The 25,100-nt window shown below is 36.7% G+C and overlaps 1 protein-coding gene across 7 annotated transcripts in view; it reads right to left on the bottom strand.

The window, feature by feature from the left end:
• Nucleotides 1-25,100, bottom strand: part of CNOT4 (CCR4-NOT transcription complex subunit 4) — a 141,256-nt gene that overhangs the window by 58,032 nt on the left and 58,124 nt on the right. For 4 of the 7 annotated variants that reach the window (XM_059396351.1, XM_059396345.1, XM_059396347.1 and 1 more), the window contains exons 2-7: nucleotides 22,238-22,503; nucleotides 13,665-13,862; nucleotides 6,143-6,229; nucleotides 5,328-5,429; nucleotides 4,508-4,633; nucleotides 550-683 (exon numbers count right to left, since the gene is read on the bottom strand). In XM_059396351.1, coding sequence (XP_059252334.1) covers nucleotides 550-683; nucleotides 4,508-4,633; nucleotides 5,328-5,429; nucleotides 6,143-6,229; nucleotides 13,665-13,862; nucleotides 22,238-22,411 — 821 coding nt within the window. In that variant the 5' untranslated portion in view covers nucleotides 22,412-22,503. The remainder of the gene's footprint in view (nucleotides 1-549; nucleotides 684-4,507; nucleotides 4,634-5,327; nucleotides 5,430-6,142; nucleotides 6,230-13,664; nucleotides 13,863-22,237; nucleotides 22,504-25,100) is intronic. The other 3 variants (XM_059396346.1, XM_059396348.1, XM_059396350.1) reach the window with 1 other exon arrangement.

Raw genomic sequence — 25,100 nt, 5'->3', positions numbered from 1 at the left:
ATAAATTTATTTAAACATTGACATAATACAGGTCTACACAAAAATAATTTGTTTCTTGAGATGAAAATTCTGAATCCTCCTCATTCAGAGGATATAAGACTTTAATGATTCCTGTGACTAGAAAACCACAATTATTTGTGTCCCCAACATACAATGCTTCAGATAATTCCCACTTCCCCTTTTACAATATTTTACCCCTCAACTGTATCGGGGGAGGGGGAACCCTAATTAGTCAATAAGAGCCCTTCAATAACCAACATCCCTTAAATTCCTTTTTTTTCAAGGAGGGTGTTCCCAGGGTCCAGGGCAGTCTGCAAACCAATGCAAAGGGGTAGCCACCAAGAGGCTCATTTGAAGTATTACCAGGGAGCAGGAGGCAGCAAACTTTCAAACCCAGAAAGTGTGACTCAACATTTCCTATACAATGCAATAATTCTGCACAAATGATAGACACTGTCAAGAATTTTGCCTGAAGAAGATGTAAAATGAGAAGAGAAGATAGACAGACATGAAGGTAAGGTGTCCGATTATACTAATATCGGTACTTACGTATCATACCTCTGCAGTGGTGTCACTTTGTTCTTATTCTTATCAACTGAACCCGTAGATAGTTGAAGAAAATTGGGGTTTAACTTATATAATTCTTGAAGTAGTTTCTGTTCATATTCTTGGTGCTTACCCGCCTAATGGAAGAAGAAATTAAAACTGCAGTGGGGTTCACAAAATGGGTGGTATAAAGTAATGACTTACTTTCTGAATTATTAAAGATATCCTAAATAAAACATATAAGGGTTTTTCATGGCATTAGAGAACCCTGTAAGGATGTCACAGAACTGCCAGACCAATGAAAGTTCTTCCAACAAATCCATTCATTTAGGATTTCATCAACCATTTATTGTGCAGAAAGCATAATTACAGACAACTTTTTTGCCAGCTCAAAAAACTAGAGGTCCAGAGCACCTGGGTGTCTCAGTCTGCTAAGCATCTGCCTTTGGTTCAGGTCATGATCCCGGGGTCCTGGGACTGAGTCCCACATTGGGCTCCTTGCTTGGCAGGAAGCCTGCTTCTCCCTCTCCCACTCCCCCTGCTGTGCTTTCTCTCTTTCTCTGTCAACTAAATAAATAAATCCAGGAAGGAAGGAAGGAAGGAAGGAAAGAAGGAGGAAAGGGAAAAACAAAAAAGGAAAATAACAATAGAGGCCCTTTTCAACTTATTCCTCCATCTTTCATTTAAGAATGAAGCCTTCTAACAGGGCCATTACAGAATTTTCTGAAGATCACCAAAAATATTTAATTTCTCTTTTTAAAAGAGACGAACAGGGCACCTAGATGGTGGCTCAGTCGTTAAGCCTCTGCCTTCAGCTCAGGTCATGATCCCAGAGTCCCGGGATAGAGCCCCACATCAGGCTCCTTGCTCAGCAGGAAGCCTGCTTCTCTTCTTCCTCTCCCACTCCCCCTGCCTGTGTTCCCTCTATTGCTTGCTCTCTCTCTCTCTTGCTTTCTGTCAAATAAATAATCTTTTAAATAAATAAGAAAAACATGTTGTAAATTGTACACAGAAGAAGAGTATTAATAACCTTTTTCATTATCTTGACACAAAGTAAAAATTCCATTACTTTGTTTTTATATAAAAATTAATGTTATTTTAAACTCCAAAACTGGAGCTGGCAGTTTACAGCCAGCCCCTTTGTTTCTCTTGTGTGTGTGTTTTTTAAGATTTTATTTACTTATTTGATAGAGAGAGAGAGAGCGAGCACACATGCACAATTACGGGGAGCAGCAGGCAGAGGGAGAGGGAGAAGCAGACTTCCCACTGAGCAGGAACCCCAAAGCAGAACTCAATCCCCGGACCCTGGGATCATGATCTGTGCCAAAGGCAGACACCAAACCAAGCCACCCAGGTGTCCCCAGCCCCTTTGTTTTTATAAGTGAAGTTTTATTGGAACAGTCATGCTCATTCATTTACTTGCTGTCTATGGCTGGTCTCTGCTACAACAGAAGAACTGAGTATTTACTAAAAAGACCATAGGCCCAGAAAGCCTAAAATATTTACTAACTGGCTCTTTACAGAAAGTTTACAGATCACTGCTCTATACACAGAGAGAAATCTGTATTTACTATAGTCGGTTGCTACATATCAGAAGACAGTATCACAAACATTATCGGGAAAATTAGGCAAAGACTGCCTCTGGAAATTAGTCTTACACAAAAAGAAGTTACAATGAGGGGTGCCTGGGTGGCTCAGTGGGTTAAGCATCTGCCTTCGGCTCAGGTCATGATCCCAGGGTCCTGGGATGGAGTCCCTTACTGGACTCCCTGCTCACTGGGGAGTCTGCTTCTCCCTCTGCCCCTCTGCCCCCCACTCATGCTTGTGCTCTCTCCCTAGCTCTCAAAAATAAATAAATAAAATCTTAAATCAATTACAGTGAAATTACTTTGAAAAACTTTTTACTACTCGCATGTAAATCATGACTGAAATGACATTTTTACTTACCTTCAGGATTGTTTAATTATTTTAAAGTGTGGTCTAACTAGATGTTACAGGAAAACCAAACCCAGAATGGGACAGATCAAAAAAACACAAGACAGTAAAAACAAGCAAGGCCAACGTCACCTAATCAAGTAGAACTGTGTTATATACACTGCACAGCGCACTGTGCCCTGTTCCAAGGGGGCTCCTGCCTGTTTCAAATGGATCTATAAATATTTCATATGGTACCAAATTTTTAATTATGCAATAACAAGGAAAGATCTTCTGATTTTTGCCATGACATAATTTGTTCAAATTTCCTTTCTATATAAGAGGAACCGTTTCAATAAAGAAACCTCTTTTCAAATTAATTTTAAACTCACATAAAGAGCAGATGAATTCATCACAATATGAATTTTAAATTATTAAGAAAAAAATATAGGAGATGTGGATGTTACATCTTTAAAACATGAAAAGCCTTGAAATTATTTTCTGCAATCAATACTTCAGGAGACTTATGGCTTTCATTAGCAACTAAGCACTAAAACTAATAATCAAATGATTTTACAGGGGCAGTCCAGAAAGACAGGTTAAATCCCATTACAAGTCAGTTCCATGGGACTGTCTGTCCATTTTCGTTTATAATTCAGGATTACTCAAAAATGAGATCGACTAGGGCTTAGAAATTCTTTGGCAGAAATTTTCAATATAACAGTAGCATGAGTAATGCATGTTCTCTACATGTCAAAATTTATTCTGGAATGATGTGACCTTAGATTCTACTCACAACGTTTCACCCAAAAAAAGAAAAAAAAAATCAAGAAGCATTTATTAAATAAGAAGTCATCTCTCCCCATTAAATATCACAGAGACCTTATTTTTTTTTTTTTTTAAAGATTTTATTTATTTATTTGACAGAGAGAGATCACAAGTAGGCAGAGAGGCAGGCAGAGAGAGAGAGAGAGAGGAGGAAGCAGGCTCCCTGCTGAGCAGAGAGCCCGATGCGGGACTCGATCCCAGGACCCTGAGATCATGACCTGAGCCGAAGGCAGCGGCCTAACCCACTGAGCCACCCAGGCGCCCACAGAGACCTTATTTTAACATTGTTTTTAGACCATAAAGAAACACGATCGAGAAATTCCAATGAATCAATTATAATGGGATTTAAGTTTGAAATAACTCCAAGTGAAAAAGGGGAAAGATTTCATTTTAACAATATGCTCTTAACAGAGACCCTACCAGACTCTCTCTAGTTTGACCTGGAGAGCCCAAGGTAGCAATCAACGGCCCTCTATCTTCTAAATGAGAAGTATTACAGCAAAAGTCCACAGCAACAATCTGATGTCCTCATCTATAATAGGGAAGTGCAGCATTGTGCTTTGGTATAATCCTTATTTAATATGCATATGGTCAACAATTTTACTTGTAAAATCATGTTTATAATACTACAAGTTGAAAGGAGACCAGAGAATAGAAAATATAAAAAAGAACACAGGATAATAAACCTTCAATCCACCTTCACAGGACACTGACTCATTGTACACTTTCATGAGGAGAATCATTTTATAAAAATGTTAGGTTATCAGCAATATTTGATAGGTTATTATCTTCTAGCATGTTCTATAAAGAGTGGAAACTGGGAAGGAAAAACTCTCATAATTACAGTAATCCACTTAGCTTCCAATTTGTTGATATTCCCCCTAAAGTAGCATTTACCAAAATGCTTTCCTTGGTCAATTAAGTTCTGACTGTACATTCCCTTCTTGGATATGTATTAGCATATTAAAGACTCTGAGAAGTCCTGCAGGAAATAAAACTATTTATCTTCATTAATCTAGCATTTTCAAACTTAATGGATTACAGATCCATTTTTAATAGAACAATATTCTGTAGAACTGACATTCCATGGAACACTATTTGGAAAATGCTACTTTAATAATAATTTTTTTTAATCCCCAGTTTTTGCTTTTGAAATTTTAATTTATAAAGAACAATACTTCCTTTTCTGCAAAGTTTATAATTCACATTAATTTACTACCTGCATTTCCTCTTTCGTGAAGCTGGCCGCCTCATCCCCCAATTCATGTAGATACATGCAGTCAGGCTTTGGACACTGCATATTCTTTAAGAAGTAACTGCAGTATTTTGTTGTACCTAGAGATGCCTGCAGAAAGAGGGGGAGGGGAAGGACCCAAAATGTGAATTGGTATTTTCACTTCACCTCAAATGAGGCACAGACATGACAAAACAAGAAGAGAAGTATGACTCTGAACACTGGAGAACTAAACTATTGCTGCTAGCAGCATCTATTAAAAATGATGCTTCTTTGGGAGAACTAAAGAAAGCACCTCAGTTAGGTTTTCCAGAACTTGAGTACCCAAATCATATTCCCTAGAGAAGACATACAAAACCTATTCCATGTTACAGAAGTTAGGCACCTAAGCAAATTCTTTTTTCTAGTTAGGCCATCCTCTCTCCATTCATATCAAGCATGGCTTAGTGCAACCCTTTACTCAAACCTTAACTGATCAATGGCCAAATCTTTAAGGATGACAAATTAGAATCATTATCTATTTCTGATAAGAATAATAGATCCTATTTTCACAAAATAAGACTATGTGTAAATACAGATTTTTAAAGATCATCACCTAATAATGAATGTGTTTATTCCTACCTGGTAAAACAAGACCCTACATAAGCTGGAAGTAAACAAATTAGCGGTCATAAGTTAGTACGGATGTTTAAGAAGCAATCTTCAAACAGACTCCCTCCAAATGTAATGAGCAAATGCTAAGAGTCTCCCCTTTTTACTACATTTAATCTCTTCCCCCTTAAAAACAATCAAGAGGCCAGATTACCTTAAGTGTTCTGCCATCTACTACCACATTGTTGACACACTGTATGGCTCTGAGAGCATCTTCTGACCGGATATAGGTTACATAAGCACTGGCACTTGGACCCTAAAGTGAAAACACACGGTTACTAATTTCAAATTCAAGAAAAAAACAATTCCTTTGCACCCTGCCTAGGGAATTCTAAAAGTCTTTACTACTATTATCATTAATAATAATGACCATAATCAGAAATAGTAGTAGCTTTGATTAAACCATGTAATAGCTCATCTTAAAACAATCATACTTATCTGATTTTAAGTAGACTAAAATATAATATGGATAAAATATCATCTCTGGCTTGGTATTTATTTTTCTAAAGTCATTTGACAGGCTCGTCTAGGTTACAACAAACTTTGAAAGTTAGATTTAAAAAAAAAAAACTTCAAGACACTGTGTCAAATTATGTTCTCCCCAAAATAAATCCAATTTGTAAGACTATTCTGTCTCCTAATACCAGCATAACAAAGATGCTCTATTAAGTTTATTAGAAATCATCACCTAATTATTACACTGCCTGATAATAGACTCAACTCCCCCTCCCCCTCAAACCATCACTTAATCTTTGTTTTACCATTTCTTACTACAATCAATTCACTGTTAAGTCCTGAAGTCAAATAAGCACCAGAAATTCCCCCACCCCACCAGTAGAGGTCACTAACACTGCTTAAATCCTTGACCCTCAGGCTTTTCTACTCCCAGAAAGCAGATTTTCCTTCTGAATAGCCCAGGTCAAGCCTAGACCACAGGGAGGAAAGGCAAAAATCCCTATAATTAGTTACCTGTGAGCCTGCATATGATGTGCTATTATTGATGACAACTTTATGTATTTTACCAAACTTCCCAAAATATTCTGGTCGTTTTAAAACCTATAAAAGAAGAAGAAATAAGGTATAATGTGTCCCCATTTTCATCAATGTTATCCTTATAATGGGGACATACACCATCCCTCTTCAGTGAAAGGAAAATAACTTTTAAAGTTTTCTAATAAATGTGACACGTTCTAATTACAATTTGTGTGATTAACCCACAGGAAATCATCAACAGTCTAAAAGCTATTTCTTATTGACCCACTATATGGAAACTAAGACACACTAAGTTTGGTATTGTGTACTATGTTCTCATAACTGCACCAATAATCCATGGGATCTTATCTTCATAGTGTGAAGATACACCAAACAGATCAAATATCTTAACCATATTTTCATTAATAGATAATCCTTATAAAAAAGTAATTCTCAAAACAATGACCAAAATAATCATGTATTAAACAGAGACAGAAACTCAAGAACAGACATATTAGAGTCTTTAGTCATAAATCTATTGTATAAAACATTTGATATATTACATTAAAGCTACAAATTGCAAATATGGTAACAATATTGCTCAACCTTACCCTTCATGATTTATCACTGTGTGTGTGTGTGTGTGTGTGTGTGTGTGTATGTGTGTGTGTGTACTTAAGTTTCTTTGTGTTAATTTTACCACTTCTTGATTATCTCCTGTTTTTTTCCTCCTTTTTCCTGGTAAATGACATATATGTGGTGATGGATGGAAAAAATATTAGGAAACAAATTTATACATTTCTTTCTCCATTACTTGGTTACTTCTTGGTGGTTATTCCCCCTCGTACCTGTGTCACTTCCTTTGTGATCACTTCATGTACTCATTTAACTTCTCTTACAAACTTACTTGACCTTAGTTTATTTGACTACTACATACCTTGATACAAAAACCTCTCCTGTAATTTGCTACTTCAAAATTAAATTCTGTACTTTTCCTAGAATTTACCTATAGACCTATATTACCTATAGACCTTTCTGTGTGTTGCCATCCACGTGTGTGCAAAGTATTCTTTTCAAACACTTTAATTTGATAACATTCTCACATACTTACAACTTAGCTACTATGTTCTGCACTTGACAGAATCAAGGATTTGAACTGTCTGGCTGAGGTACCATCAATTCTTAACTGTTTTCAAATTAATTAACATAATTATTTTTACCACATTTTATTTTAGGTTCTTATAAGCATAAAGCTGTTATGTTTTCTATAGCCAATTTTAATGGATTATAAGATGAGGTGACTGTATTTGTTTTCAATCTTTTTTCCACCAAATCCCCCAAGACAAATGAGACTGTTAATGGCAAAAGCAATGACTCCCAGGTTGTACACAGCGAAGTCTCAGGGCTGATGAGTAGGGAAGAGTTTCTGTTCAAAAGCTTCCTGGCTAATAGAGTTGAGAACTGCACTCAATATTCCAAGTAGATGCACACCAACTCAGCACAGGGCTTCAGAGTCAAAGTATCTGCTTCAAGAGTTAAGGCTGGTCATATGCTGTGCTGCATCAGCATCTCAAATCCCCTGTGAGTTTATGGTAGTAGCTCTCAATGAAGGCACCATTCAAGGGAGCATTTTTAAAAATCTGTGGGAGCTTTTATTGGGGGAGGTTGTCAAAGTGACTGGGAGGTGATACTTATGTTCAGTGGATGGGAGCCAGGAATGGCTTACAATGCTCTGGCTCGCCCTGCACAATAAAGAATTGTCCTGTAGAACTTTTGAATATCCTACAAGACATTCATATAGCTGAGAAGCCTATTTATAATTATGTGAACCTAGAAACAAATTCCACATTATATATAAACTCAAAAGTAGTTCCCTACAGTTCCGCCATATGTTGTATCTATAAGAAAGCAAATAATACATAATTAAGGGAAGACTACAGGTGATTTGTTCAGAATTATATCAAGAGTTATTCCAGAAAAATCACATCACTGGCTCTTCCTACTATCTGGATTGCCAATACATACACCTATAACAATCTGCCTTTCTAGGTATCACATTCACAGTGATTTTGCAAGCATCTTACTACTTTATTGTATATTTAAAAACAGTACTTCCCAAACGTGAATATGCATACAAATCATTTGAGCATCTAGTTAAATTGCATATTCAGATCCAGTAGCTCTGAAGCAGGGCCTGAGTTTACAAAATAAGCACCCACGGGATACTAATCTACCAGCTCAGAAACCACACCTTGCGTAGCAAGGTAGAGTACTAGAGTACTGGTACCCAAATTCTACATGTAGAAACAGTCTTTTTATAAATTATTTCCTTTTTATTCTTTTTATTTATCTCATGAAATCACTTCATAAAAGTCAAAGAGTGTTACAAAATATTTTTAAAAACAGGTACTAGCTCTGATAAGGTTGAAAACCACTCACTTATGGAAATAGTTTCTAGCCAGTATCTGGGTATAACATCTTCAATACAACATAATAACTTGTATATAATTATACTGACATGTAACAGTGGAGCCAGAATGATTATTTTCAAGGCACAAATCTATTCATGTCATTGATCTAAAGAACATTCAACAGGGGAGCGCCTGGGTGGCTCAGTCCTGAAGCGGCTGCCTTCTGTTCATGTCAGGACCCCAAGGTCCTGGGATCAAGTCCCACATCAGGCTCCCTGCTTAGCAGGAAGGCCGCTTCTCCCGCTCCCACTCCCCTGTGTCTCTCACTGTGTCTCTCTGAGTCAAATATATAAATAAAATCTTTAAAAAAAAGAAAGAAAGAACATTCAATAGGTTCCCACTGCCTTTAGAATAAAGTACAAACTCCTTCGCACAGTTAGAAAGCCCTTCATAGTGTGTTACTACTTACCTCACCAGCCTCATCTCTCACCACTGCACTCTAATCTTCCAAACAAATCACTTGCAGACCGAGATCTTTCTCATCCTGAAGAATCTGTACAGTTCCTGGACCAGAAGCACTTTGCCCCAAAGACAGCAAGAGAGTACATACCTCCCCAACAAGATTGGGTGCTCTCTCTTGTGCTTCCATAGCACAGAGTACTTCTCATGTTATGTTAAATGGTTAGTTTGAAAATAAGCAAGGGCTACTTTTGTATTGGTCAGTGTATACTCGGTGTCTTACATACTGCCCAGCACACTGTAGGTACTCAATAAATGTTAACCGAAAAATAATTTGTTTTAGCACTGAACAAAAAGAATTACATGGATAAAGAACATTGGTGGGCCTCAAAGTATTAGCAAATGGCCTATGACTGATAAGAAATAGCTTGTCCCAGCAAGGGAAATTCAAATAATTTAAACTTCCTATATTAAGTTAAATACTCCAAATTCTACCTAAACATACAACTAGCAAAAGAGCATTCTAGTTATTAAGAAGTATGGGGAGTAGGTAAAGCACCCTTCATATCCACATTATCCATATATTCATATATATATATATATATATATATATATGGATATGGATATCCATATATTCATATATCCAATATCATATTCATATATATGGATATTGAATATCCATATATTCAATATTATATATTTACTTCAGTGAGCTGGCTTTAATACTAATATAGAATACAAAAGGCCACATGACAGAATTATAAATGCCCAATTGCATGCCTAATGTCTTCCTATATATTCTTTGGGAACACAGTCAAGTGTTCATGGATACTACAGAGAAAATAAAAATTTGGTCAGCAGAGAAAGAAGGGATGAATGGATAAATTAGGTGAATGGATGAACAAAAGACCAATTATCAGTGTAAAATATACTGGAACAGGACCTTTAAAGAACTGGTGGGTTGGGAAGAGGGGTGGTTCTTAGTCCTGGCTCTGCTATGAAATAGCTGCATGATTTCAGGTCACATAATGAAGTCACTTAATTTCCCTATGCCTCAATTTCTGATTTGTAAAATAACATGGTTCTGTCTTTATAAAGTCTTTTAGTTCCTCAAACAAGCTGCTCTCTTGGACCACCACATACATGGGACACTCCTGTCCTTATTTGCTGCCTAGCCAATCTCTAGTAATTTTCTCTTTTTCTTTTTTTTTTTAAGATCACAAGTAGGCAGAGAGGCAGGCAGAGAGAGAGAGAGAGGAGGAAGCAGGCACCCTGCTGAGCAGAGAGCCCAATACGGGACTCGATCCCAGGACCCTGAGATCATGAACTGAGCCAAGGCAGAGGTTTAACCCACTGAGCCACCCAGGCTGCCTCTGTAATAATTCTTAATTATCCTTTCCTCTGGGAGGCTTTTTGTGGATTTCTATACTAGCCAAGTTTCCTACTGTTAAATGTTCCCCAAAAAACTTTTTGTACTTCCCTGATTATAAATCCCCAGCACACTTACAAGTACCTCAATTCAGGGCACCTGGGTGGCTCAGTTGGTTAAGCGTCTGCCTTCAGCTCAGGTCATGATCCCAGAGTTCTGGGATCAAGCCCCATATTGGGCTCCCTGCTTAACAGAGAGCATGCTTCTCCCTCTCCTCCACACTTGTGCTCTCTGTCTCTCAAATAAATAAAAATCTTAAAAAAAAAAAAAAAAGTACTTAAATCTTGTCTTACCAATAGTCTGTTAGTTTAGGTACAGACTGTGTCTGGCTTGCTAAATTATTTTATTTCCAACATCAAAGTACCTAAAACATGATAAGTATTCAATAGTTAATATAAAATGAATGAATTAGGTTCCAGCAAATTGCAATTTCAGGATTTGGAAGATAATTACCCCTAATCACTGCCTCTAACTACCTACCATATCTTCTAAAATAGTTTTTTAGGGGGGGCCCCCAGGTGGCTCAGTCGGTTAAGCATCTGTCTTCCACTCAGGTCATGATCCTGGAATCCTGGGATCAAGTTCCATGGTGGGCTCCCTGCTCAGTGGGGAGTTTGCTACTTCCTCTCCCTCTATTCCTCATTCACGCTTACTCTCTCGCTCAAATAAAAATATTAAAAAATAAGTAAAATAGGTTTTTTTATTGATTGATAAATGAATACATTTGACCATCAATCCTGGTATTAAGTTTTCTGATGTACAAAAGTCTTTTTTTTTTTTTTTAAAGATTTGACTTATTTATTTGACAGAGATCACAAGTAGGCAGAGAGGCAGACAGAGAGAGAGAGAGAAGCAGGCACCCTGCTGAGCAGAGAGCCCGATGTGGGGCTCGATCCCAGGACCCTGAGATCATGACCTGAGCAGAAGGCAGAGGTTTAAGCCACTGAGCCACCCAGGCGCCCCACAAAAGTCATTTTCAAAATAAGCCTGAATTTTTCCTCAACTCTTCTGTTTTTCTAAAAGGAATTCACTCAAATATCAAATTGTTCATCATCCAAAAATAAGTAAATTGGGATCTTCTCTGACCTGAAAGTTACACTAACAACTTGAAACCAAGTTTTCTAATAAAGCCAACTTCAAATTTTCCAAGCTGAAAAGACTATGCAATAAATTAAGAGAATTTGTTATATTATGTTTTAGAAGTATTAAGACTGAATAAATAAAACACTGGTCTTCTAGAGTTTTAAGAGAAATAAATGAGAGAAACCAATGTTTTAAAAAATTGCCTATCCTCTCAACAAGCAACAATGATTTCAAAAGTATAAAAAAAGTAGAATGTTTTTTAAGGGCACGTTTAAATTCAAGATAAAGTACCCTCTCTCACTAGTCACCACCTAGATTAATTATTTTCTGTGTAATACTTCTTCAGATTAATGTTACTGGAGTCATGTCATTTGAAGTGGAAGAAAGAAGCCTCTATGTAAGTAAGAACAAATCACGGAATCTGAAGAGGAGACAGGAGACACCAGACTGAGACTAGAGCTCGATTTTAGCCAGCTTTCAGGTGCTGCTCCCCATATGCCTCCAGTACTATGGGTGACAGGATCCAGGCAGGATGTATTAACAAAATCAAGTACATGCATACCTAGGAGTTGTGAAATCAAAAGTTCCACTAGTTTACTGGAACAGCAGTTTCAGAAATGCCAAAGTAGGTTCTAATCAATAAGATTAGAAGGAGTAAACAGAGACAGATAAAATAAAAAACTTGCAAAGGCAAGAAATGCCCTCTGATTAGAAAAAAGGCAGAGTTGAAAGGGGAGAACAGAAGGACTAGTGTATAAAGTTGTGGTATTCAAGAAAATGGTCACAGGGGAACTGGGATCTGCCTGCCTGAGGAATTAAAAACAAAAAGAAAGAACTGGCTGCTGAGGTTCAGTCACAGGCCTAAAATGAGCTCTCATCCTTAACAGCTCTTACTGAAGTCTTTTCTTGTAGAACTCTAGATCAGCCCCCTTTGGTTTTGGAAAGAACCTGGTCTCCTGAAGGATTAATGTCACCCACTAATACCAGTATCCCTGGACTTAATTCTAAGCAATTCTGGAAGTGCCGGTGATATTATTGCCAATGATCAATGATAAAGGCTTCTTAGTAAGGTCTCCCTGACTTTCTCTTCTACTGATTCTGACCCCTTCACAGTCTCAATTACATAGTAAACTCATCATTTGTAAATATGCATTATTTATCTATATTGACTGTTAGAAAATCAATTTTTAGAGTCCTTAAATTTCCTTCCTCTGGGGTCTTTGCCCACTTAGCCAAGTCTGAAGATTACCACCTCCCTAAGCATATTCACTATAATCCTCCCTCTTATGGGTACCATGACGACAAGCGTTACTCCAAACCCTTTTCAAGGAGTACTTCTGGAAGCTCTCCCAAATCCAACTCTCTCCTGCTGAAGGAAACACTCTAGCTGTCAATCGGCTTCTACCTGCTCTCCTATCAATCTAGTTAGCGCCTCCTAATCAGAAACTGACAATTAGCAGATGTACATCCAAGGGCACCAGGGAATATTATGAGCTCAACTTTACCCTTACAATGCAGGTGGTGAAAGGAGAAAAAGAAAAAAGAAGAAATGAACAAAAGTGTTAAGGCCTCCCCTGCCTCCAAACAAATGACAAAGAAATCATCAAATCTTTCCCCAAAATTGGATTAAAATGAATGAATATAGAATGATGGTACAGTGTAGCAGCAGGTCTCTAACTGTTTAATAACCAAGAATCACTATGTGGACAGGATTAAAAAAAAAGTACAGATCTCTAGTGGGATTGCACTACGTAACTGCATGTCCACTGTGAACCCCTTATATAGCTACAGAAAAAAAGAACCTGAGTACTCATGTCACATGTTAGCCTGAATAGCAAAACAACCATTATCCAACTTTCATAGATTATGAGCACTAAAGGAGATTTCAGAGGTCTAGTTCAACTGCCTCGTTTTACAACTAAAGAAAATGAGGCCAAGAAAGATTAAGACACTTGCCTAAGATCAAAACTGGTCATTGGATCCTTAGAGATAATTAAAAAATCTTTTCCCATTCTCTCCTAAGTTTTAATAATTTCAGGGGAATCCTGCAAATAGGCAAGGTCAGCTGTTATTTCCAAATAGGATAGGCAAAAAAGAAAAAATGTCAAGGTGACAAAGAAAACGGAAGAGGACTTACCTCTGGGTCTGCTAGGCGCTGAGACAGACCTACAACAAAGACGAGGTTTTTTTGTACAACACGTACACTAGCCAAATGTTTGCGGTTTTCTGATATTTTCTGTTTTCTCTCGTTCTGTTTCTGTTTTTTCTCATTCTTTATCCTTTGCAATTCTTCCTGGGAAAGTGGTTTATAAACTGCTGGGTCTTCTGGATATGGCTTTAAGCACAAAACACAGAACTCACCATTAAATAAGGAAAGAAATAAGATATATGAATAACCATTATCATTCTGGATTATTGGTATGTGGTTGTTTCACCTCCCTTTTTCTAAATCTTGTAATTGCCTGAAATATTTTTATTTAATAGATTAAAGATAAAATAGTTTTTAAAACACTTATTTTTTTAGAGTTTAGCACAGACTACTTTTAGTATTATTAACACTTAAAACACCACCAAAAGTTCTATAATTTAAAAAAATAAAATAAAAAATCGTGGGGCGCCTGGGTGGCTCCGTCAGTTAAGCATCTGCCTTCAGCTCAGGTCATGATCCCAAGGTCCTGGGATCGAGTCCTGCATCAGGCTATCTGCTGGACAGGAAGTCTGCTTCTCCCTCTCCCTCTGCCTACTCGTGCTCTCTTTCTGTCAAATAAATAAATAAAATATTTTTTAAAAAATACAATCATGGTATTCCCCATAGTGTCTAGCAGAGTTGACAGGAAAAGCAAGCTTCCAGGGTCCCGTGTAAGAGGCAAAGAGTGTAAGTTATCTCATCCAAACATAGGTTTATATATTACAATCCACAAATACTTCTTGAAAACATTCTGTGCACTAGAAGATTAATGATGTATTTATTCTTTAATTCATTGTTCATCTAAAAGGAACAGAAATGGGCAAATAAGCAACAATCCATAGATACTCTGGCTCAGGAGCTTGACTTTAATTTCCAACAATTACTAGCCACATGGACTTAAGCAAGTTAATGAAAGTCAGCATCCTCAAGATGAAAATGATCTTAAAGTCTGGTTTAACAGTTATATAACTCTCATAAAGCCATTATTATCGTGAATAGCACACAGTAATCCCTCAATAAACATTAGCAATTACACTGTTGCAATCCCCCCCCCCTTCTTGTCATTACAATACTGTTTGCATTCCTACTACTAATGCCAAGGGTACTGGTGGCCTGAATGAGAGCTGTGGAATCTACTGCCTGGCTTTGAATCTTGGCTTCTCTTTACTATCTGAGAGACCTTGGCCATAAGTTGTGACCTGCCTGCCTCGGTCATCTCTTCTGTAAAAGAGGAATCACAGTACATTATTAAGAGGGTTCCTGTAAGAGTTAGAAAAGATATATATTTATAAAGTGATTAAAACTGTTTCCTACACTTAAGCATTCAATAAGTCACTTATTATTACTACTAATAAAAAACAGGGGTACGTAGGTGGCTTAGTTCGCTAAATTATCCAATTCTTGATTTTACCTCAGGTTATGATCTCAGGATTGTGAAACTGAGTCCTGCATTGGGCTCCATGCTGGTTGTGGAACCTGCTTAAGATTCTCCCTCTCCCTCTGCCCCTCCCCACTAAGAAATAGTTAATAATAAATGAAAGATGGGGACACATTAAATATAATCATATCTAAGTGTATATGAATAGATCCCAGAAATAGGAAATTGTGCCTATCAGAATATAGGAGTAGGGATTAACAGTGATGTTGTCAAGAAAAAAAGAAGGAACAAGGTAGAGTGGAGACAGTATTCAAAAGCCTGAAATCTTGCTATGCTTTTAACATAAAGGTACTTTAATCTTTACATACGTAAGTAAAACACAAAAACAAAACCCCTCAAATTTGTGGACACACTAAGATTAATGATGAAGGCAATTAAAAAAGTGAGACCTCTCTTTATATTCCTCAGCTTCTACTGGTAATGTCATAAGGTCTCCAAAAATCCTGTTCTTAAATATTCAGACATAATTCTTAGTGGTCCTGGAGGACGCAAGCACCCAGACCATTTGATTTCCACATTTAAAAATCTGAATAGAGGGGCGCCTGGGTGGCTCAGTGGTTGGGCCGCTGCCTTCGGCTCAGGTCATGATCTCGGGGACCTGGGATCGAGCCCCACATCAGGCTCTCTGCTCAGCGGGGAGCCTGCTTCTTCCTCTCTCTCTGCCTGCCTCTCTGCCTGCTTGTGATCTCTCTGTCAAATACATAAATAAAATCTTTAAAAAAAAAATAAAAATAAAAATCGAATAGAGACACCTGAGTGGCTCAGTCGGCTAAGTGTCTGCCCCGGGCTTGGGTTATGGTCCCTGGGTCCTGGAATCGAGCCCTACCATCAGGCTGGGAGCCTGCTTCTCCCTCTCCCTCTGCCTCTGCCTGCCACTCCCCTTGCTTGAACTCTCCTTCCTTCTCTCTCTCTCTGTCAAATAAATAAATAAAATCTTTTTAAGTCTGAATAAAAATAATAAAATAAAAATAATAAAATAAAAATCTGAACCTTCTAGCTAACTGGTCCTATCTGGCATACCGCAACTGAATTCTGAGTAGGAGGCATATAAAACAGCTGACCTGGTAACTGCTGTGACTTTTGCATGACCTTAAGTCTTTCTCCAGGATGAAATATAAAGCTAGTAGTGCATATTTTAGGTACTCAATAAATATCTACCAAATGAACGCCAAGCTACTCTATAGAATGGAGAATTTAATTCAGCATGGTTAATTTTCCTTTTAAAAAAAAACCTTAACTTTTCAAGGTTCCAGAAAAAGTTGGAAAGCATGCATTCCATGACAGCTTCTCCACCACACACATACCATCATAAATAGCTACTTTACAAACCCAATGACAGAAAATTAACAAGCTGATACAAAGCAATGAGCAAGGGAGGAAGACTAAAACTGGGAGATGAAAAAATACATATGGTTTACTTTTTGACTGAAACACATATATTAAACTTAATTTTCCAGGAATACAGCATCAAATGAAAAAGTACAAGCAGGAAATTTTTCTTTATATATCAAACTAATACAAAATATGACAACTGTGAAGAACCAGTTTTAATGTATAAAATATTTTAATAGTGTTAATTTGATGATAAATTGCCAAACTATTAATTATGATGGTTTACAGTCTCTAGTGTAATCACTTAATTTTTTTCCATGTGTGTATTTATGGTCCCACTTTCATTTCTTTTTTAAATATTTTATTTATTTATTTGATAGATCACAAGTAGGCAGAGAGGCAGGTTGGGGGGGGCAGTGGAGCAGGCCTCCCACGGAGCAGAGAGCCTGGGGGCTGGATCCCAGGACCCTGAGATCATGAGCTGAGCTGAAGGCAGAGGCTTAACCCACTGAGCCACCCAGGTGTCCCTCCCACTTCCATTTCATTTCATTTCTAATGTATCTTTGTCTTTTCTCTTTATTTTCTGATCAAACTTGCCAAGAGTTTGATTATTTTATTGTTTATATCATATTGTTTATATTATTTTATTCAAAGAACCGGATCTAACTTCTATTGAAATACTACTTATTTTCTATTTCAGCAAATTCTGCTTAATCCCTGCTTCTACTGACACAATGTTTACTATTCTTTTTTGGTTTCTTAACCTAGAAATAAGCTAGAAATTCATTTTTTGTTCTTTGTTTTCCAATAAATGCATTCATAGCTTTAACTTTTCCTTCTCCTAGAAACAATGAAAAATACTATATAATGTTTGTTTTTTAACCAGTATCTTAGAAACAATAATGATCTGCAGTGGGGAAGTCCCAAGCCAATTTCTGTATAAAAGTCAAAATCCAGAGAGATAAGTGTAAAGTCTGTGTAACAACAAATGGGGAGGGAGGGTCAGCATTCAAAGCCTAGGGTCAGCCCAAGGTGACAAGTCTTTGGGGGACTCAATCCCATGTTAAGCTGAAACCCAGCCCTGTCCCCAAAAGGCTCTTTCAGTGTCAGGATAAGAACAAACTACAGAGAGGTCAGAATAAGATTAAAAAAAAAAAAAAAAAACAAGAAGAAAAACATCCTGAAGAAGTTGCTGAAACCAATCTCATGGAAGATTTGCATCCTAGAGACCTAAGACCTTAATACTTGGCCTCACTGGCCTCACCTGCGACTATTATGCTTGAGGAATCCCCAATGGCACTGTTTATAGGGTCCAGCAGAAGCCAAATCAAAATTTCTCTAGAGGAGGGCAAATATACCTTGGGCTCTGGACAACCCTACAAATAATTCAGTGACAACAGCCAGGAAGCAGGCACAGATATAACCAAGCACATAAAGAAAGAAAACGACATCAACAATAACAAGTAAAAACATTCCTCACACACTGAAGCTACTGGAACTACTGGACACATGTAATAATAATGCTTATCTGTTTAAACAAATACATGATCTGCTGCCAAAGCAAAACAAAAACTCCCTCAAATATATAATAAAAATCTTTCTGAAAACATTAGCAAATTGAAAAGAAAAGGGGTACCATATCATGATCAAATGAGGTTTATCCTTGGAAGGGAAGGTTGACTCAAAAATCAATCAACCTAAATCACCATTTCAACAGAATGAAGAAGAAAACACATAATCATTTCAAAAGAAACAGAAAAGGCATCTGACAAAATGCAACGCACACTTGTGATTAAAAACCCAAACCCTCAGCAAGGAAAATGTCCTCAACCTGATTTTTAAAAATCTACAAAAAACTCACAGCTAGGGGCACCTGGGTGGCTCAGTGGGTCAAAGCCTCTGCCTTCGGCTCAGATCATGATCCCAGGGTCCTGGGATCGAGCCCCACATCGGGCTCTCTGCTCAGCAGGGAGCCTGCTTCCTCCTCTCTCTCTCTGCCTGCCTCTATGTCTACTTGTAATCTGTCTTTCAAATAAAATAAATAAAATCTTTTAAAAAATCAAAAACAAAAAACCTCACAGCTTAATAACATACTTAATTGTAAAATACTCAATGCCTTTCTATTAAAGTGGGAAGAAAGATAATTGTTCTTAACACTTTTATTCCAATGTTCTACTAAAGGGCTTACCCAGTGCAATAAGGCAAGAAAAATCATTTAAAAACATAAAGGTCGGAAAAGAAGAAGTAAAATTGTCTTTATTCACAGAAGACATGATCATTTATGTAGAAAAACCTAAGGAATCTATTTAACAAAATCAATTATTCTATATATGAACTGAAAATGGAATTTTTTAAATATCACATGCTGAAACTCAGAAAACATAAAATAGTTACAGATAAATATAACAAAACATGCTATACTACTCCATATGCTGAAAACTACAGAACATTGCTTTATAAATGTTTAAAACCTAGAAAACTGGAAAGATAAACCTTATTTATGAACTAGATAAGCCAACATTTTCAAGATGTCATTTTTTCAAATTGATTGGTTTATACAAGTTCAATCAAAAGCCCAGTAGGTATTTTGCACAAAATTACAAACTAATTAAAAAGCTTATGTGGAAATGCTAAAGTCTTAAGAGGCCCAAAATAAATTCTATAAGGAATAACAAAGTTGAAAGATTTATCACTTAGATTAAAGTGATTTAAGACTTAGAGTAATCAAGACAGTGTGGTATTGGCATAAGGATAGAAACAATCGTCTGCAGATGGACATGGATGGATTCTAGAAATGAACTTACACATTTATGAGCAACTGATTTTTAAGAAAGAGTTCAAAACCATTCAATAGTAAAGACTCTTTTCTAGGGCGCCTGGGTGTCTCAGTTGATTGAGACACCTGTGCCTTCAGTGCAGGTTATGATTCTGGAGTCCTAGGATGGATTCTCCCCACAGGCTCCCTCTCAGCAGGGAGTGGGCTTCTCCCTCTGACCTTCTCCCCTCTCATGCACTCTTTCTTTCTCTCTCTCTCATTCTCTCTCTCTCTCACACACATAAATAAATAAAACCAGGGCACCTGGGTGGCTCAGTGGGTTAAGCCTCTGCCTTCAGCTCAGGTCATGTTCTTAGGGTCCTGGCATCAAACCCCATATCAGGCTCTCTGCTCAGCAGGGAGCCTGCTTCCCCGCTCTTTCTCTGCCTGCCTCTCTGCCTACTTGTGATCTCTCTCTCTGTGTGTCAAATAAATAAATAAAATCTTTAAAAAATAAAAATAAAAATAAATAAATAAAACCTTTAAAAAAAAGAGTCTTTTCTACAAATGATGCTCTAATATATCTGTATGGAAGAAAAAAAAAACCTCAACCCCTAAAACATATCTGAGCCATTGCAGCATAATATGATTACTTTGTGTTTCCCCTAGAGTTAACTGTCTGATTAGATCTGTATATGTTTCTTACTAATTCAACCACCAAATCTCCTCCAAATGTTGAAATTACCTCACAACACAATTCTTGAACTTTATACATTCTGTTCCTCAGCCCACCCATAAGACTGCTCATTTGCAAGATCTCTAATCTGCTCTTTAAAATATATTCCTTCTACAACATAGATATGCCACTCTCTTTTCATTTGAGAAGCACCAATGACACTTTTAAATGTTTCTTTCTGTTTGCTTACTTCTGTTAGGTTCTTTTATTTACTGATTTTTGGTACTGATGCTGGTATTCCTGAAATGTCTGCTAATTCTTTGTTCTTAACATGTTTTTACATGAAAGAACTCTGTCAACTAGTCTATAAATGCTATTCCTGTCTACTGCAGGATGCTCTTTTGTGACTGCAAAGAGGACAAACTGGTGGACAGAGTATAACAATAATTCATCTTCTGAGCATAGGAGGTCCTAGTTCCTCCAGGGTATCTCCACCCAACTTAAGGCTCTGACCCAAATTTATAACCAGTGTTTCAGCTAGAGAGCATCTGTCTCTGCTACATGGCATAAAAGTTAGGCTGGATCCATATCCTGTTCCAATGCAACACTGAAGCAACCACACTGATATTTTCCTTAGGATCTTAAAAGCACCACTACTCTTCTCTCAGCATCCTTATCCTCAGCATGTTTAAGCTAACGCTTCTTCCCTAAAATTGATCCCAATGGCCTACTGCCTTTCCGATTCTTCATACTTGCTTGTCTTACCAGAAAAGCACACTTTTATTCATAACCAGCTCTGCTAAAATTATTTTGCTTTATCCTTAAAATTTTTCTACTTTTTTTTCTCTACTTCCTAAGAATTTAAGGTGATTCTAGGTAATCTCCTAAAAGTGAAGTGAATTTTTTTGCCATTTCCCCAAATAATTGATTTTTCTCTAATGACTATTTAATAAGTGGTCTTTTTATTGATTCCTCTTCATAGCACACAAAAAGGAAAAAAAGAGATAAACTTATTAAGTAAAACAACTTTGCAAGCCTTATAGTTTCTGGCTATAATGAGAATTACGACTTTCAACAAAATAGTTCAATATAATTGTCTTCTTATGGAATGGCCAGGAGCCAATTTTTAAAATACGACTGAATGCTCCAAATCCACTAACACAAATTTATTACAAATTTTGACCAAAGCTAATATTAAGATTTTCATTTAGTTTTCATTCACATTCCTAAAATACATTAATACCAAAACTATATACATTAACCTTATAAAAAGATAATACATATACATTATAAATATCTATTACATGTTATATATACTACATATACTATATACAAACTCAACACTTAAGTAGATCTAACCTTTTTTGATTCATGTAATATATATTACATGCCCACTAGATTAAAAAAAACAACTGGATAATGCATTGCCTTCTAAGATATAATCTCTCTGATGAGGAAATTGAGAGATGAAATTTAAATATTCTAGGTATCTAAAACACATTCCTGCTTTCTCAAAATCTGTAGTAATGAAAAGAGCTCTTTGAAATGAGTCAACAGAAAAGTTTAAACCATACCAAGAGACACTGAAAACCAAAGACAAAAAAAAAAAGATATTTGCATTAACCTCTGGATCACAAAGTCCTTCAAAATACAAATGCAGCAATCCTACTCACTCTATTGAGTCACTCACTATATTGTAACTGTTGGGCCTGCTTATTTACGCAAGACCCAGGAATATTAAAAATCATAGAACTATTTAGAGTTAGAAAAGACTCAAAAGATTTATGTTTGAATCCCAAACCTACTACCCAATAGCTGATGCCTGTGGTTAAGTTACTTGAAAGCCCTAGTTTCATGTACACTGCGGATAGCATTACAGCCTAGAGTCGTTGTGAAGACTCAACAAATGAGTACCTATTATCTTCTGAAGCAGTATTTCTGTCATTTTAACCCATGACCTCTCTTAATAAATATCAAAACTTTTATTCTATTTTGTACTAGAAAATTAAAGTGATTATCCTCCCTGCTGAATGTGTTTTTCCAAATTCACACTATCCTATCTAATCCACTGCCTCTCCACTGGCGTAATTCTCTTAAATATCCAGCACCACTGATCCTGCAAATCTCTCCAGATAAGAGAGCTAAAGGTCAACTAGAGAGGTTATATGACTTTACCAAGGTCATACAATATCTTTCTACTTCATTATTATCTTAAAAATGCTACACATGAAATCACCTGAGGTTTGTAGATTCTTTTAAATCTACTTACTTGTATGTTTGGGACAAAAAAACCGTATACAAAGTTACTCTAGAGTATTTACCTTTCTACACGCAGGACAAAGCCCATTTTCATCAGTGCGAATTCGATGCCAACAAAATCGGCAAATCTGATAGCCACAGGTGCAAGGGAAAAAGTTGATATCATCTATCTCCAAAGGCTCCATGCAAAGAGGACATTCCACAGGGTCTTCCTTCGCATCAGGACTGCGAGACATCTTCACGTTTATTAAACAGCAGCAAAAGTTTATAATAACTTAAGGGAGAAGGAAGTTCAGCACTGAGAACTAAACTGTAGAACTTCAAAGACCTGCATGAGAAGAAACAAAGTATACTATTTACTACTGGAGAAAAAAATGGCATTTCAACCATCAGGAAACATACTGACAAAAAATGTGTAAAATATTTAATACTAACCTAGTACTTAATCATAGCACATTTTAGGAGAATAAATAATATACACATTTGACATGGGTACAAAAATAGACAAACTATTAAAGAACCTAAATACTCTAGAAACAGAACCATGAATTTATGAGGTTTTAATATTTAGTAACAGTGACATTTACAAATCAATATGGTACGCATAGACCAGTTTATAAGCAATAATAAAATTCTGGTCTACCTACTTTAATGACAGATCTGCATAGAAAGATATGGTCAACTCAGTAATGTGGAAAGAAGAAAACACAAAACTAAAGGCAAGCAGCAGAGTAAAGGATATATTCACTATAATGAAGAGTTAAGGTCGAGTATACAAACAAATCTCACAAAGCAATTTTAAAAAGGCAATTAAGTCAAAATGAGAACACAAGACAATGTGTAACTCACAGAATTACAAATAATTACAACACATGAAAAGGTGATCAACCTCTTTGGTCAGTAAACAGGGAGAAAGCATTTGTCCCCCATTAGCCTATCAAAGAAGTTAGTCTCCCCAGAAAGTAAAGATTATTACTGATCTAATTCCTCTTTCAGAGAAAATGAGAGCACAAAAAATATCTTGCCTTAAGTTGCCTGGCTCTCAAATGGTACAGCCTGGATTCATTCCAGCAAGTCTTCGCCCCTGAATCTGTGCTGCTAACCAGGCCTTTATACCACCTTAGAATCTATCCCACATAAATACTCACACCTGTGCACCAGGTACTTTACTCTGTTTGGCAGCACTGTTCCTAGCGTATAAAACTGCAAAGTCACTGTCCATCAGTTGGGAAATCATTAAATAAATAATGATAGAGCCATAAACTGGATGTCTTGAATCAGAAGATGTCTATTATATAGTTGTCAGGTTTTTGTTTTTGGTTTTGTTTTAAAGCAAGCTGGAGGGGCACCTGGGGCACTTAAAGTCGGTTAAGCATCTGATTCTTGATTTTGGCTCAGGCTGTGATCTCCAGGTCCACAACAAGCTCCCCACTCACTGCAGAGTCTGCTACACCCCCTCCCTCTGCTCCTCCCTCTTCATACCCCATCGCTTGCACTCTCTTTCAAGTAAATAAATAAAAATCTTAAAAATAGATTAAAAATTTAAAAAGTAAATAAATCAAGCTGAGGATGCCTGAGTGGCTCAGTCGGTTAAGCATCTCCCTTTAAGTCAGGTCATGATCCTAGGATCCTGGGATTGAGTCCCACATCAGGCTCCCTGCTCAGTGTGGGCAAATAAATAAATAAATAAATAAATCTATCTTTAGAATTAAATAAATAAATCAAGCTGGAGACCAACTCAATTACTTCCACATAAATATCTAAACCCTGTATGTATATATATTTTATTTGTTTCTCTAAGATAATAAAGCACATAAAAGGTTACACACTAAAATGTTACCTTATCAAAAAAGACAAAATGGAGGTAAGTAGATTTTACTTTTGAAATTAATTTTATTTTAGAATAATCTGTATTATCTGATTTGTTACAAAATATTCTTTTTGTATTTAAAACAGCAAACCTTATGAATTATTTTCATCTTTTGAAAAATTAAGTTAAATCTTTCTTTTTTTAAGATTTTATTTATTTATTATGTCAGAGAGAGAAAAAGAGAGCACAAACAGTGGGAAAAAAAGGCAGAGAGAGAAGCAGGCACCCCACTGAGTAAGGAGCCCGATGTGGGACTCAATCCCAGTACCCTGGGATCATGACCCGAGTCAAAGGCAGACACTTAACCAATTGAGCCACCTAGGCATCCCATAAATCTGCTTTTAATAATTAGAAGAAAAAGAAAATATCTTCCTATGACTCTATAATTATTTCAAAATAAATCTTTTTAAAGACATGGTATATATATTATATACCATAATATATAATGGCATATAATAAAATTTTTTAAAGACATGGTATATATATTCAGGAATCCTGGTTTGCAGACTCAATTTTGCTACTATCAGTTTCTTCATATATTAAAATTAGAGCTGATTTCTAATAGCTCCTCCAACTTGAATATCCCAAACTATACCTGCAGAAAAAGCAAACTCAAACATAATTTCCAACAACAGGAAACTAATTGAGAGGTGCTATCTACACTTCCAACATACTTTAGATTACATGATGTTACCTCCACAATAGCTTGCTTGAGTTTTAGTGAGGCTATTTATGGGATGCTGGAAGGTAAACAGCTGGGACTTACGAATTGAAAAGCTTTCCAAAAACTAAATTACCATAAACAAAAGATGACATATTGAAGTCTTGCTTTTTGATTGCCTGTTTTAAAAAAAAAAAAAAAAACTTCTTAAAAGATTTTATTTATTTGAGAGAGACAGAGACCACAAGCAGAGAGAGGGGCAGAGGGAGAAGGGAAAGGAGAAGCCGCCTCTCTGCTGAGCAGGGAGCCAAACATGGGGCCTGGAGATCATGACCCAAGCCGAAGGCAGATGCTTAATTGACCGAGCCACACAGGCACCCCTAGGAAAATCTTT

The sequence above is a fragment of the Mustela nigripes genome, chromosome 4 (assembly GCF_022355385.1).
Source record: "Mustela nigripes isolate SB6536 chromosome 4, MUSNIG.SB6536, whole genome shotgun sequence".
Lineage (NCBI taxonomy): Eukaryota > Metazoa > Chordata > Mammalia > Carnivora > Mustelidae > Mustela > Mustela nigripes.
Note: the sequence above shows the minus strand (reverse complement) of the source record. Positions and strands in the feature narration are given on the sequence as shown.